The sequence below is a fragment of the Strix uralensis genome, chromosome Z (assembly GCF_047716275.1).
Source record: "Strix uralensis isolate ZFMK-TIS-50842 chromosome Z, bStrUra1, whole genome shotgun sequence".
Classification (NCBI taxonomy): Eukaryota; Metazoa; Chordata; class Aves; order Strigiformes; family Strigidae; genus Strix; species Strix uralensis.
In genome coordinates, this window is record NC_134012.1 from 22,631,827 (window position 1) to 22,643,980 (window position 12,154).

Sequence of the window (12,154 nt, forward strand, 5' to 3'; positions counted from 1 at the left end):
GTGATCTCAGATTTCCTGACAGCAGGGGGCATCATTTGAGGCAAGACATTCTCTGTCAGTTATTTGCATTCATTCCTTTGCAGACAGCCTTCACTGCTGTGTGGGTTCAGCTAGAAGCTAGACCAAAAGAACACAAGAAGTAAAATCAGCCTCCTATTGCCCCAACCATGCATCATTTCAGACATGTCCCTGTCTTACCTGTTTTGCAGGAAACAACTGGACGCTTCTTTGAGAATCAAGCAAATTATCAGTGTGAGTCTGGCTACCAGATGGTTGGGAGCTCAGTGTTTATCTGCCAAGCCAATCGGCAATGGTACAGTGAATCACCTCCTTCCTGTGTTCCCCTCAGCTGTGGAAAACCACCACCCATCCAGCATGGCTACTCCAAAGGAGAAACTTTTGATATGGGCTCCAGAGTTGAGTTTTTCTGTGATGAAGGCTATGAGCTAATTGGAGATGTTTCCTGGACATGTCAGAAGTCTGGGAAATGGAGCAAAAAGCAAAGCCCGAAGTGTGTGCCAACAAAATGTCCAGAACCACCCTTGGCAGAAAACCAGCTGGTCTTGAGGGAAGTGTCTTACCAAGTTGGTGTTGTACAGTTCTCCTGCAAGGAGGGTTATGTTTTGCATGGCTCCTCTATACTGAAATGCTTGCCCTCACAACAGTGGAATGATTCCTTTCCCTTCTGCAAGGTTGTACAGTGTCCTGCACCTCCATACATCCCGTTTGGTGACCCCTTGACTTCATCTCTACATTTTGGTAGCACCGTGAAATACATCTGCGTGGATGGGTTTTTACTGAAGGGTGAGTCTACCATCAGGTGCCAGGCTGATGGCACATGGAGCTTGCCTTTGCCAGAATGTATTCCCGTGGAGTGCCCCCAACCAGAAGAAATTCACAATGGCATTGTTGATGTGCAGGGCCTCACCTTTCTTAGCACAGCCCTCTATACATGTAAACCAGGCTTCGAACTGGTGGGGAACACAACTATCCTCTGTGGAGAAGATGGCCAGTGGCTTGGAGGAAGGCCATCTTGCAAACCTATTCAATGCCCAAGGCCTAAGAAGATCCTCAATGGCAAATACTCATTCACAAACTTCCATTATGGGCAGACCGTTAGGTATTCCTGTGACAGAGGTTTCCAGCTCCAAGGGGAGGAAACGCTGAGATGCCTAGAGACAGGGGATTGGAGTACAGATGTTCCCTCCTGCAAAGCCATAAATTGCCTGCCCCCCCAGCCCATCGAGAATGGCTTTGTGGAGGGTGCAGATTATAGCTATGGGGCCATGGTCATTTACAGCTGTGTGCCAGGCTTCCAGCTGTCTGGCCTTGCCATGCAGACCTGTGAAGAATCAGGCTGGTCTAGCTCCACACCAACCTGCCTCCCAACAGATTGTGGCCTGCCTCCTCACATTGACTTTGGGGAGTACGTGCAGGTGAGACACGGGGAAAGACGTTCTGACCAGGAGAGTGTAACAGAGAGCCCCTCCCTTTCGCATATGTTACTGGCTGACAGTTTGAAAGACTTCAAAAGTTCCCTGAAGGAGGACAGTGCAATGCAGCTCACCACTTTCTTATTTGGAACTGTAATTTTATACACATGTTACTCTGGCTACGAGCTGCTGGGAAACCCTGTTATAGCTTGCCAAGAAGATGGTACTTGGAACGGCACTGCCCCTGCCTGCGTCTCAATAGAGTGCACCTTGTTGTCACCCCCAGAGAACGGTTTTTTACATTTCACTGAGAACACACTTGGTAGTATTGTGCAGTACAGCTGTAAGCCAGGGTTCATACTCATGGGCTCCGACACACGTCTGTGTTTGCCAAGTCGGCAGTGGAGTAACACTGCTCCATACTGCAACGCAATAACATGCAGCTCACCTACCCATATTATGAATGGAAACATAAGAGGGGAAAACTACACATATGGGAGTGTTGTCTACTATGAGTGTGATCCTGGATACCAGTTAAATGGCCCCACAGAGAGGAGATGCCAAGAGAACCAGAAGTGGGATGGCAGTGAACCAATTTGCATTCCTGTTTCCTGCAGCCCACCACCAGTTTTGGAGAATGGTCAGGTGACTGGAGAGGAGTACACGTTCCAGAGACATACAGAGTACAAATGCAATGAAGGTTTCCTGTTAGATGGGGACAGGAGTAGAGTCTGCCTTGCAAATGGAACCTGGAGTGGAATCGCTCCAGTTTGCAAAGCTGTGACCTGTCCTGCGCCACTGCCTCTTTCCAATGGGAGAACTAGTGGCTCAGACTTTGGCTTTAAGAAAGAAGTGCACTATCATTGCAACGAAGGATATAGCCTGCAAGGAGTGTCTACACTTACCTGTCAGAGTGATGGTACCTGGGATTCAGATGCTCCACACTGTGAACCAGTCATTTGTGGACCTCCTGAAGACATCTCCCATGGCTTTCTGAATGGCTCAGGCTTTACCTATGGGGAATTTGCCCTGTATGTGTGCTTCCCTGGTTATGAGCTGCATGGCAATCCTTTAAGGCAATGTTTGTCCAATGGCTCCTGGAGTGGAAGCCTTCCATCTTGTGTACCTTGTTTGTGTCCTACGCCACAGATTCAGAACGGGGTCATTCTTGGCACAGATTTCAGCTGTGGGAAAATTGCCCAGTTTCAGTGCCTGGAGGGCTTCAAACTGCTAGGGCCTTCTGAAGTCACCTGTGAGGCAGCTGGCAAGTGGAGTTCTGGGTTTCCTCGCTGCGGGCAGATTTCTTGCGGCTCTCCACCCATCATCCCCAACACATTTATCAATGGGAGCAGCTCTGCAGATGAGAACACCATCATCTATACCTGCTTGACGGGTTTTGTCATGCGGGGGAGTCCAGAACTGACTTGTGTGGAGACTGGTGTCTGGAAGAAGCCATACCCAAGCTGTGAGCTGTTAAGCTGTGGCCCACCACCTTCTGTTCCAAATGCAGAGATTCTTGGAAACACTTACACCTATGGGAGCAAGGTTCAGTACAGGTAAGAATGCTGCTGCCATTCTGTTTCCATAAAATCTCTGAAGGAATGAAGGTGGAAGGGTTTATGCACCCTCAGTTAGTGCAAGTTTTTAAAAAACCTGGAAGAAAAGTTATGCCCTATCACATGGTCAGACTGGCAAAGCCCACATTCCCATGCACTTGTAAAGTATGACTTGAACCACTGTCAAAACTCCAGCAAGGTATTTCAGCCTGTTGGGCTGCACTCCTCCACTGCTTTTAGTTTCCCATTCCCCTTTGCATTTCTCTTCTCCACCTCTGAAACACTGGTCTTGGACATTCAGGTTTTCTTAGCAGGTGGCAGCAACAGTCAGCAGGGTGTGCAATTTTTCTTGCCTTTTGATACCCCATTTTACATTTTCCTCTGGCTTCAGGTGCCTGTTGTAATACAAAAGGGCTGATCTCCCTCTTGTCCCATTTTCTGTACTGCAACAGTGCAGGTGTTCCTGATGCAAAGTTACTCCTTTGTCAGGTATGAGAGAAAGGGGGTTTTGTTATTTTACTGAAGTGTGCACACTGCAATCTCTTCTCCAAAGTGAGGAGTTCCTTGTCAGAAGGGAAGATGAGTTTTTGGCAGTAAAAGTAAATAATAGTATGGGACAGAACTGGGAGATGGCATGTGGATTAGTTTACCAGTATAGGTCATTTCCATGCAGCTTTAACAAGGGAGTGTTTGTGTCTGCCTTTCTACAAGTGAACCCACTTGTGCGAGCCAGTTGTGTTGCTCTTGGTGAAGCACCATGTGGAACAGAGCGAATCAGCCTTACATGTCTAAGCAAATGTCTAAGCCTGTGCTCAGCCTAAGGGTTGGTTTGTTCTTGGAAGAAAGTGAGATCATCTTTAGAATTGCTTGGTGCTCACACACTGTTTACCTAACCAAAAGCCCTCCTTCCAAAGGGAAGGGCAGTGCAGGAACTGCAGTAAAGCGTTCAGTACCCTCCAAGCACTAAAGCCACCAACTCACTTTCCATTGTGGTGCTGCAGCAGCATGAAGCAGCTGGAGATGAAGTCTGAAGCTTCCAGCTCTTGCAAAAGAATAAATTCAGTCCAGGCATGCTTCTTACAGAGTTGCCTTGAAATAATAGAGAAATCCCAAAGTGTGCTTATGAAAAACTAATGCTGAAAAATGACTGACTGTAATTAATGGCTTAGCTCATCCCTAGCTGTGTCTCTGTGGTCAGGTCTTCATGCTGTGTTGCAGATGCCTGGAAGGCTACACAATGGTGACAGAGGTGGATGTATGCATTTGCCAGGAAGATGGACAGTGGTCTCCTCAAAGTATTTCCTGTTGCCCCAGAAAGTGTCCCCTCCCAGGAAATACCACCCATGTAATCGTACTTGGGGACAACTTCACTGTGAACACAAACATCACACTATCATGTGTAGAAGGCTATACTCTGCTGGGAGCAAGCACATCTACATGCAAGGTATAGTGTTATTTGCACAGTTTTATTTTGCCAGCTTTCTTGAATTGAAGAGTCCTCCTCATGCCCTCGTTAGCTTTTGGCCCTTAGTTGTACGTAACAAAAGTAAAGCGTGGACTAAAAAATATAATATGCTTCCTTGTTGCCCAGTAAGAGCAATTATTAGTTTTCTGTGTATAGACTTTCAGATCTAGAAATTTTTGACTCCTTCTTGCATTGAAAACTAATGCTGTCCTTTAGAAAAGCATTCCTTTTATCACATTTCAGGGAATAAATCATGTCCAAGATTTTAGAAAAATTATGCCCGAGATTTCTAATGTATTTTGAGGATTGTGTGCAGAGCTCTTTTTCTGCAGAATAACAGGCAGCACACATTTTAATCCACTGTGCAGCTGTAGAAACTTGAATCCTCTGTATGTTAAAGAGTAAACATCCTCATCAGTTCTGCTAGTAACCTCTTGTCACATTAGGTGTGGACAACCTTGACTTAAGCTTAGGCTCTTTAAGTCAGTACGTCTGCTCATAGGAGAAAAGCTCTCTCTTCAGGTATCAGACTTCCCTTAGAGAGTCTGGGAAGGCAGCTGAAGCATAGTCATGGTGTTAGACATTCAGCCAGGAGAGAAGTACAGAACATGCAGTCAGACAGCTGTTCTTATTCTTCTCCTGATGTGTTCCCTGAGCAATATTAGGTGACCTTGTACAAGTGAACTTGCTTTTCCAAGCTTCTATTGCCCTGTTTACTTTGTGTTTCTTCTGTCCTGTAAGTCTAAGCTGAACATTCCTGCCAAAGCTGAGTTCCAGTCTATGTTGACATCTTAAAAGTGTTACTTAAGTTACTGAGTTTTATTAAGGATTGCACAGATAATATTATATTAACCACATCTGTACACCCACAGCCATTGTATGCTTCTACTATGGTTTTCCTAGCTTTTTCATTAAAATAGGGGTTAAGCATATAAAGTGGTGCCTTCACAGTTATAATTACATTTCTTTTTCAGGAGAGTGGCATTTGGGTGCCACCATTTTCTGATGACGTCTGCATTCCTGTGTCCTGTGGGACCCCAGAGTCTCCAGAGCATGGATTTATGGTTGGCACTAAATACAATTACAAAGACATAGTTCTTTATAAGTGTGATTCTGGCTATGAATTACAAGTAAGCAAGCTCAAATCTCCAGCACTCTAAACATTTAGTTGTCAATTTTCATTTATTATGTGATGACTGTAAGAGTATGTTATGTCTGGTTCATATTGATATATTCCCTTAACTGCCACAGAATTTGGACATCTGCTGTTGTTGTTGTTATTATCTGTAGAATGTTCCTGGTATGTCTAGAATAGTCCTTGAATTACTTGGGCATATAATTGAAGCAAATATAAGCATCCTGTTCAAGATACATGTTCAGCAGATAACCTTTCAGTGTTGTACTTCTTTTAACAGAAGGTTGTTTCAGCCCTCTGCAAATAACATCATTATATGTGCTTGTGACCTTAAATCATGGAAGACTTAAATTTCATGTATTGCTCTTTTGAACTGGTTCTCTGGCCAGAGTTAGATTGCATTCTTCCCTTGATTTCATGGTGGCCCAAGCATTATGTCTGCTGTATTGTGCCTTTCAGACTCAAAAGGTCCTGATAAACCCCACTGCCCTCACTTCTGTGATATTGCTAGATGGTATAGAACTGGTATCTCTTGTTTTAGTAAGGTAGAGAGATTCCAGTTTGTTCAATGGCAGCTTTATTCCCTGCTGGAGGAGGAAACAGAGTTCTTTCCTGTCCATTTTTCTTATTATGAACATTGAGCTTTTATCCACCTGAGCTCTGGAGCAGCACTGCTGTCCCGTTATCAGGACTCAGGCTGTCCAATTCAGAGTTGCTTCAGGTATGTTTTCCAGAGCTGCACTCAGCTTTTGAAATTAGCAGAAAAGAACATATGTTGCTGAGGCACAGCATGGCCTCCGCCATCCCCAGGGGATGGCAGAGTAGGGCACAGTCGGGTCTAGAGGCATGGGGTGGTGAGGTATCTCCAGGACAGAGGCTGTCTCTTAACACCATGTTTTGTAAGTACCAAGCAGAATGCAGGATTATGCTTCCTTTGTACTGTCGTAACACCAGTAATGCGTTAAGAACTTCATGCATGTGAATTCACCCAGTCAGGAGTGAATTTCACTCAGTCACTCAGTATAAAAGTAAGGAGAGTTTAGAGAATGCTTAGGTAAAAATAGATTTAATTTGCATTATGTTGCCACGTATGTAATATCACTGGAGACAGAAGGGTGGGTTGGTATTTCGACAGATAGGTAGAGTTGCTGTTTCAAGTTATTTTTGGAGGTAGTAAACCAGTGCTTTCATACAGTAAAATGTCCTTCCAGACTTTGTATTCCGGCTTCGCCACCTAGCGTCAATCTGTCTCCCTGCTGTTGAAGAGAAGTCCTGCTTTTTTCCTTTGGGAAGCAATGTCTATTGGGTGTGATGCCATAAAACACTCATGTCAAACAGCTGCCCTTGTCAATGGGTTTGCTTTGTAATGAAAGTATTACTTCAAGGGACAAATTTAGATGTTGTTCTTCATGTCTTGGAATAAAATAAGAAATAAATCCTGGGCTATTAGACTGTCTATAAAGCCTGTATGTAAGAGAGAAATAACATTCTTTATAGGCAGATTTAAAGAATGAGTGTTTGGGATGTGGTCAAAATCAGTCCATTATGTTTATAAAACACAAACTTGTACTGTTGTTGAAAAATTGCTAGTTAGATTTTCTCTTAAGCATGTCCTGGAAGGAGAAAATTTGTCATCATAGCACATTGCTGGGAACAAGAATGATAAAACTGACAAAGATGATAGTCATGGGAGAAGGACAGAAGAACTCACTAACTGGCCCCACAAACTTTTGGTTTTAAACAATGCCCATCATTTTGCAGGAAGGAGTTCTGCCCTAAACTCTGCTAATAAACTTGGGCTGTAGCATTTAACTGTCTCTTTATGTGCATTGCTCATGGAGGGAAAACATCCTGGCCTTGCTGAATACTAGAGTTGATGGGAGAAAAGAGTTGACTAAGCAAAGTTGTTCTTTGAACATTTTCTTTTGTTTCACAGGGTGATGCAGAACGGACTTGCCAAGAAGACAGGCTTTGGAGTGGCACAGTGCCAGTGTGCAGAAGTATGTTCCACCTGAGTTTGTCACTTCATGTTGGTCAAGGGTGATTTTACACAACAGAAAACACTAATGCTCATTTTGCTTTATAACTCATACTGTCTGCATTTGCCTAAAAATTTTTGGTAAGTACCACTGATAACAGCCTGGAAGATTTGCTGAATTGCTGGTGTGTGCAGGTAATAGTGAGAAGGAAATCACTACACCTTTCTGCCTTGCTCCTGTATCCCTAAGAAAGCTGTGCAGACAGCTTCCATGTTTAAATAGTTCTGACACTTGCAGTCATGATTTCTGAAGATGCTAGCTGCCAGGAGTTGCAGGTACTTAGCATCCTCAGATGAAACTCTGGGGATACTCATTCTCAAAGGGACTTCACTTCTGTGAGATGTCTGATGCTCGCTGACTGCAGTGTGGAAACAGGAGTTGTCTACATAAATACTTATATGGACTTCAGCTATTGGCTGTAAGTGGCAACAGTGGAATTTCACAAGGCTTCCCTGCCAGCACAGCTGCAATAGATTTTGTCTTTTAGCAGGAACTGGAAGCACCGAGCGTGATACTGTGTTGCTACTCAGGAGTAAATATCTGGGAATGCCCAGATGAATGCTATGTTCTTTCCCTGTTTCTCAGAGTAAAACCTATGGAGGAGCTGTGAACAGGACAGGCCATATGCATTATGTCTGATTGGAACATATTCCTTATGTTACAGGAGTATCATGTGGACCCCCAGACATGATAGAAAATGGATCTGTTCAGGGAGGGGAGTTCCTGTTTGGCAATGAGGTGTTTTACAACTGTGACCCTGGCTTTGAGCTGCAGGGACCAAGCCGAAGGATTTGCCATGTTGACAAAAAGTGGAGCCCCTCTGCCCCTTCATGCAAGCGTAAGTAGAAAGCAGAGCAACATGGTGACAGTTTTTCAGGACAGCTGGAGAACAAACTGAGAGAGTGCTTTTGCTGGCTTCCTCCCAGTCTCCCCCTCCAGCTGGAGGGCTGTAACAGGAGAAGCCAGAGGAAAAGCCATCAGAGAAGTTGTCATTGGCAGTTCCTCTCTGATCTGAAGGGAGCTCCTTTTGGCACATTAAAATGGCACATGCATAGAATCATGCTCAGGTCGGTAGGGGCAGAGCGTGGCCTGCTGTGTTTGATTTGCCTTGCATTGTGGTGTGCAGGGCCTTGGACATCCTGTGCTGGGATGGTTCATCTCTGCCATGCCAAGGCTAATATATCCTGGCCACTCTGTATGTATGGAGATCAAGACTCTGCTCCTCAGAATCAAATCTTGGCTCTCTGTGCAGCAGAAGATGATTAACTGTGGGAGCATGGAAAGAAGGATTTATGACTTCTTTCATACAGCTTATAAATCAAATGCCAGGAGTTTATAATCTTTACCAATAAATCGTTTCCCGTCTTCTCATGGTGGTGTCACAGTCCTACCACTTGCATTCTTCTCTCTCACCTTTGACCAGTTTGCCTGGTCTTCACAGTAAGCATGGGACAGCGGACAAGATCCTTCTTAACTACTGTCATTTTTCCTGGGGACATCTTGAGATCACCTTGCACTGTACAGGAAGCAAAGGAGACTGCAAATGCAGCCTCTGGCCTGCTCAGAAGAAATATTCTGGATCACTCTGAACACACCTTATAGTTTATAACACCATCAGATACATTTGGACACATTCTCTCTCAGGTGTCTGCAGCCTGAACCCCAGGAGAGTGAGCAGGCAAGGCACTGTATAACACTTCTCCGTATAATACTTCACAGCTTCTTTCCTCCCATCTTTCCAATAATTCAGTGTGTGAACAGAGCTGTCAGACTGTGTAGCAGACAGACAGAATGGCCTTTTTTGTCTGTATAAAACCAAAAAGTTTTCTCCTCTCCTAGGAATTACTTGTGGGCTGCATCCCTCAATAGAAAAAGCAGAGGCCATTTCTACAGGAAACACATACAGAAGTAATATAACCTTTGTGTGCACCTCTGGATACCATCTTGTTGGGCCCCAGAATATCACATGTCTTGCCAATGGGAGCTGGAGTAAACCCTTGCCGTTGTGTGAAGGTAACTGTTTGGTTTCATGGCCTGACACATTCCGATCTGGGATGAGCAGTAGCTCCTCCCTTATGCTTGCGTATCATATGGTCCAGGGATTGAGCTGCTTTCAGGAAACAATTCTGTAATGTGCATTGAAAATGGTGCCTGGAAAATGAAATGCACCACAAGGTGAACTGCATGTTACCTAGCCAGAAAGAGCTTAGACAGCAGTTTTCCTAAGGTTTTAATCTGCAGTTTAAAAAGGTTAATGAGAGATGAGGTCCCTTGCCATTTCAGAAAATCAAACCCCTAACAAAAGGTGATGGACTGCAAGGACAAGTGACTTTTCTCCCAGCACCCTTCTGTAGTCAATTGTTAAGTTGATATTCTCTTTCTGAACTTTGGGCCTCAAGGACAGTCTCAACAGCTCAGCCTTTAACCTCCACACTCCTCACATGAATAAACACCACAAATGCATGATGCGTACCATTTTGCAAATCACTGCTTTCAGGTGCTCCCTCAGTAGATCCTGTTGCTCATGCCACAAAGCAGAATGAGGGCTGAGCAAGAACTGTCTGTGTCATATGGACTGAGCTGTAATGGGTGGAAACAAGGCTGTCAACACTGGAAGAGAATAAAAACTTAAGATCCCAGGTTCAAACAGATAGCCAGTATTGCTGGATGACTCTGTTCAAAAAATAAAACATATAGAAGCAGTTTCATAAACTTTTGAGTGTTCTCCATTTCTGGCTTCTTTGCTGTGGAAAGACAAAGTCTGGGCTTCACACTTTCCCTCTCAGAAACACACTACCTCATTTCTTGCCCATAACACTTCCTTTCAGGCTGTTCTTGTCCCTGCTGCATATACATCAGGTCTCCCAAGCTAGACTCTAGACCCAGCATCCTGCTCACTTTTCATAGTTGCCCCTGGTATTCTTACATGGAGCTGACATGTTGATGACTCTGCACCCGGCTGCATGCACAGATTCAGAGTGGAGCAGCATGCTGTGACAGCTTCACTGAAGTAAGACAGATAATGATCTTCCATTCAAGGCAAGTGATAGGTTCCTGTCACCAGAGCCATGAAAACTTCATGAGGGCTAGGGACCATCAGATGGCAGTGTTAGGCAACCACACAATGCACAGATCACAGCACTGCAGTGCCCTAACACTTTGCAGACCTTGTAATAGCAATCTAGAAAGTTGACAGAGGACATCCACATCAGAGAGGAGATCTCTAGTACCTAGCCAGGTACTTAAGTCACACACTAGCAATGCTGAACAGATGTTAAGAAGATCATCTTGGACAAGGTTGAACACAGCCACTTCACCAGCTCCTCTCTTCGTCTTGCCTGGCAGCCTTGTGTCTGTCTGAAAGTTTAATCTTCAGTCATCCCATTACAGAGACCACCTAGGAAAATCAAATGGAAAGTGTGATGCAGAACAGAGTCCCTTGGGTAGCAATGGTAACCCTACTTGGACTGTCTGCTTACTGGCTTCAGAAACACAGGTCAGAATCCTGAGGGGAGCAATTAGTAACATAAGTGTCGTCATCCTGCACCAAACCCATCCTGCATCTCATCTGGTATTTCTTGTCAGGTGAAAAGGAATGTGCAAAGGGCTACAAAGTTCTGGGGTATGTCTCAGTGGCAAGAAAGATCCATTTCCATGTTATGGCCCACTGACACCAGTATGAAGTCATAAATGCATCCTCTCCTGTACAGCACTGCCACTTTTTGCTGACCTGAAAAACCTGTGGCTTTTCTCCATCACTGGGAGGAGCTCCTTCCCTAGCTTGGCTACATTTCCTTCCCAGGGCTACTGAACTCTCCCTGGATGCTCTTCATGATTTATTAGTTTGTGGCTGCTACTTTACCTCTAATATCAAGCTGAATTGATAAGAGCTCTTCCTTTGCAGAGACCAGATGCAAAGTTCCAGTTTCCTTGCTGAATGGGAAGGCGATTTATGAAAACAATACAGTTGGCAGTACAATAGCATATTTCTGCAAGAGGGGATACAGCTTGGAAGGAGAACCCACAGCAGAGTGCACAAGAGATGGAAGATGGAGTAATCCCTTGCCTCTCTGTAAACGTGTGTGTTTGCTTTGTAATGAAAAAGTGGTCTCAATTTGTAAGCACTAAAAGCTAGGCTGCTCTTCATTTAAACTGACAGTAAACGAGAGCAACTTCTGCAGATCTTTGTGGAAATGTACTTTAATTTTCTTCTGGAGTAGCACGAGCAGAATTTGTCGCTTGTAGTTTAAAAAACTGTTTTGGCTTACATTGGGAGATTTGTTGGCATGCATCCCATTTTTGCAGAGGAACAAAGGGAGCAGTTACTGAGACATGTTAAAGCATTAACTTGTCTGAGTGTATTTTTGTGACAGTAAAAGAACGAGCTGTGTTCTGCATAGCTCCCTTTAGTTGGAAAGCTGACATAAAATGGAGCCAATTGTAGTGAACCACGTGATGTATGAGGAGCAGGTGAGAGAAAAGTTTGGAGAAGGCAAAAGGGAGACTTTATTGTTTACAATTGACTA

General features: G+C 44.4%; 1 protein-coding gene across 1 annotated transcript in view; it reads left to right on the forward strand.

Annotated features, from left to right (window-relative positions):
* The window catches only part of SVEP1 (sushi, von Willebrand factor type A, EGF and pentraxin domain containing 1), a 132,305-nt gene that overhangs the window by 102,363 nt on the left and 17,788 nt on the right, over positions 1-12,154 (forward strand). The window contains exons 38-44 of the mRNA XM_074856279.1: positions 210-2,989; positions 4,208-4,433; positions 5,429-5,584; positions 7,526-7,589; positions 8,293-8,466; positions 9,468-9,641; positions 11,533-11,706. Of these exons, the coding sequence (XP_074712380.1) occupies positions 210-2,989; positions 4,208-4,433; positions 5,429-5,584; positions 7,526-7,589; positions 8,293-8,466; positions 9,468-9,641; positions 11,533-11,706 (3,748 nt within the window). The remainder of the gene's footprint in view (positions 1-209; positions 2,990-4,207; positions 4,434-5,428; positions 5,585-7,525; positions 7,590-8,292; positions 8,467-9,467; positions 9,642-11,532; positions 11,707-12,154) is intronic.